The sequence below is a fragment of the Notothenia coriiceps genome, unplaced genomic scaffold (assembly GCF_000735185.1).
Source record: "Notothenia coriiceps isolate Sejong01 unplaced genomic scaffold, NC01 NC01_scaffold00006605, whole genome shotgun sequence".
NCBI lineage: Eukaryota > Metazoa > Chordata > Actinopteri > Perciformes > Nototheniidae > Notothenia > Notothenia coriiceps.
Window position 1 is genome coordinate 88,716 of NW_011339306.1, and position 3,281 is coordinate 91,996.

At 41.7% G+C, this 3,281-nt stretch overlaps 1 protein-coding gene across 4 annotated transcripts in view; it reads right to left on the bottom strand.

The window, feature by feature from the left end:
• The window catches only part of LOC104943706 (leucine-rich repeat-containing protein 27), a 12,067-nt gene extending 10,060 nt beyond the window's left edge, over positions 1-2,007 (bottom strand). For 3 of the 4 annotated variants that reach the window (XM_010769167.1, XM_010769166.1, XM_010769164.1), the window contains exons 1-3: positions 1,654-2,007; positions 1,336-1,466; positions 1,030-1,088 (exon numbers count right to left, since the gene is read on the bottom strand). In XM_010769167.1, the coding sequence (XP_010767469.1) occupies positions 1,030-1,088; positions 1,336-1,466; positions 1,654-1,860 (397 nt within the window). In that variant the 5' untranslated portion in view covers positions 1,861-2,007. The remainder of the gene's footprint in view (positions 1-1,029; positions 1,089-1,335; positions 1,467-1,653) is intronic. The other variant, XM_010769168.1, reaches the window with a different exon arrangement.
• Between the last annotated feature and the right edge of the window lie 1,274 nt (positions 2,008-3,281).

Genomic DNA, 3,281 nt, shown 5'->3' on the forward strand with positions numbered 1-3,281 from the left:
AATATTGGCTAGCTGGAGGTATTTATTTTAAATTGAAGCGTAATGTCACATCTTAATACCTGTATTACATGTATCATAGCAGCAACAGTGTTATTTGCAAAAGTTAAGTGATCACTTAAAACATTTAGACAAAAACCCACTTGAAAAGTTCCATTAACTCACTTCATTTATCTTCCCCCCCCCCATTACTTTGGTGATCACGGGTCAAGATTGACCGTCTGTTTAACGCTATTCACATTAACCACAAAAACCATATAATCATCACCAAATGTAATTTAAACACCCTCCAACTGTAACTATTGTATCAAGACACTGGTATATGAAAAACCAGTATGTACAAAGATAGACACATGAACAGTATATGCGGCAGGTGTGATCATGTGAGGAGGGACTGGCACATAAGAACGAGAATGTTCCAACTGTCTGTGTGTGTGTGGTGTGTGTGTGTGTGTGGTGTGTTTGTGGTGGTGTGTTGTTGTGTGCGTTGGTGTGTGTTTTGTTGTGGTGGGGATTGGGCACATAAGGGGGGATGGCACATAAGGGGGGGGGACACATCTAGATTCTCAGAGTATTGGGTGTGTGGTGTGGTGTGTGTGGTGGTGGTGTTGGTTGTGTGTTGTGTGTGTGTGTTGGTGGTGTGTGTGTGTGTGTTATCTGATCCGGAGGTACTAAATCCTTTTTTATGGCGGTATTTTTGCCCGGGAACACCAATGGGTGTTACAAAGTTGACTAAATCATCCACAATCCAATGAAAGTGGTGACAGCAATTTTAATATGTTCTGCTACTGTGAAGGTCATACACTCAATGCAATCGAATGTAAAACTAAAAAGTTATGATTGATGAAAGTAGTACATCGGTCAGATTTGACCCGAAGACAACAGGAGGATTAAGAAACATTCATTGCATGCAATCTAGCTCTATGTTAGCTGCCATTAAGGCTCCCTGAAAGTGATTCAACAGGAGAACTGCTTGTTATGTCAACGGCTGCACACATTTATTGCTGGTAAAGGTGACTAAAGTCATCTCACCCATCTCAGCTGGAAGCTCAGAGATGGGGTTTCCCTCCAGAAGTAATGTCTTCAGAGACCTGCGAGGGCAGAATCACAGATTGTTACATGCTTGACAGGGATACGTTTGAGTCTTAAACTGAACACATAAGGAAATTTTACAGAAATAATCACGTTGGAATCATTAATTCAATTTCCAGAGCATATGGCATGAAACAGAATTCTCAAATAGAAATCATATCTCAAAAGGTTCTGAAATTTGACATGAGAGTGGACGAGGGATTGGGAATAAATCTGTTTATTTTATTTCAAAGAGCAGTTTCATACCTGTGCAAGCCAATTTCAGCAGGGAACGATGCAATGTGGTTATTTCTGAGGTCCAGCCACAGAAGGTTGGGCAAGCGGATGAACATTGAATCTGGGATACTGGATATCTGGTTGCCTTCAAGATATAAATACTAAAGATGAGATAATGGGCAGTTAGAGATGATTGATATTCCAAATAACAAATCATACTGGTATATAAAATGGTTGGCCTCATTTTTTCCTGGATGCATCACTAATTTGTTTTGCTTGATAATCACGACAGCATATGTACCTAAGGTAGGTGGGAATGTGCGAATGCACAGTGAAGTCACAACTGACCTTTAGCGTGCTATTTTTCAAAATACTTTCTGCGACATGCGTCCGCTGCGTTCTGCTCAGACATAATGTCTCAGTTGAATAATGTTCTGGGGGTTCCTGTGCCTCTTCATCCTCAGGCAGAATGTGGGGATTCTGCCGTTTGACAACACTGTTCCCAAACACAAAACGTAGCTGCAGGTCAGGAGCCTCCTCCTCGGGGGAAGACATCGTGGAGACAGGTGTTGATGAGATGATCAGTGACCATAGAGCATTGTTCCGGCGTGTTCAGGTGTCTTTGTGCATTGATTTTTAACTCCCTGTGTCTGAAAATGAGAATGTTTATGTCAGAATCACATCGCTGTTTCTCGTCTAAACAGCTGAATTCTTAAACTGAGATTTTAACTTGCCTACAAAAAGTGGTGATATGTAACCTTAGACCAGTGGTCACCAACCTTTTTAAGCCCAAGATCACCGACCTCGGCCTAGGTGAAAGGCGAGATCTACCTATTGCAGAATTGAGTGGAAAAGACGGCCCAGACAATGCTTCCAATTTGAGGCCTTTTATATAGGCTAATTGCATCTGAATTACTCTTACAATGAAGGCTCCATAATCAGCTCACGGCATATAGGCAGGGGTAAAGTGCTATTGGGGGGCGGACCTCACCTCCTCAAGGGGGTTCCGGGGGGATGCTCCCCCGGGAAGATTTTTTTTTAAATATTGAAGTTGAAAGCATCAATCTGGTGCACTTTGAGAGCAACATGAAGAGATCTATGGATACCTCTCTCAGCACCCATATGAAACAGAACTGTAAACAGATTTTCTTTTTCTTTATGGATATTTTACAAATCACATTATACTGTATTCTTGTTTTACTGCCATATAGTAGGCTATTTCATACCTGTTTTTCATTTATTCTCTTATTGTTTGTATAACTATAATGATCATATGAAGGTGTGCCACGGAAATAATCTTTTGAATAATTTGTGACAAAACTGTTCTAAACACTCAAGAGTCCTTTAGCTCACCTGAGCCCCTCAGTCTGACAGGAGAGGACTCTCCTCCAGCTTGTTGTGGAAACAGCTCCTTATGTCCGTTAGTGCAGCTAGCTAACCAGATGCTAACATCACGGTCCCCGCTAGCACCGGTCCCTCTCTCTCCCTCACTCCCTCTCTCCCTCACTCCCTCTCTATCACACTAAATGCCTATCGCCACACACACACAGAGCCGAGCTTGAATGACACAAACACACGTGTATTTCCATGCAAAAATAAGAGAATAGATAATATAAAATAACCTCCTATATTTAGTCAAATACTTTAGAAGAAGAAGCGAAATTAATGCTCAGCCGTTGGTGAACCTCGTACTAGCGGACACGGTGAGTGTAGCCGCTGGGTCCTTACCCTAACACCCTATAACATCAGAAACATCAGCGCAGAAAAAGTCATCAGAAGTATAAAGTTGTCAAAATGCTGTTTTACACGTGAAAAAACTGAACCTGTCAACTAACAAATTCTAAGTGTTTGTATGTACACATCCAATCACCGTGTTAAGGTTGCCCTAGTTTCTATGCAAAAAGAGAGAGTAACTTAAGTTACATATTAAAAAGCGCGAAGGCCCCAGGTACGTTGTCTCGGTCTGTGATCTGCTA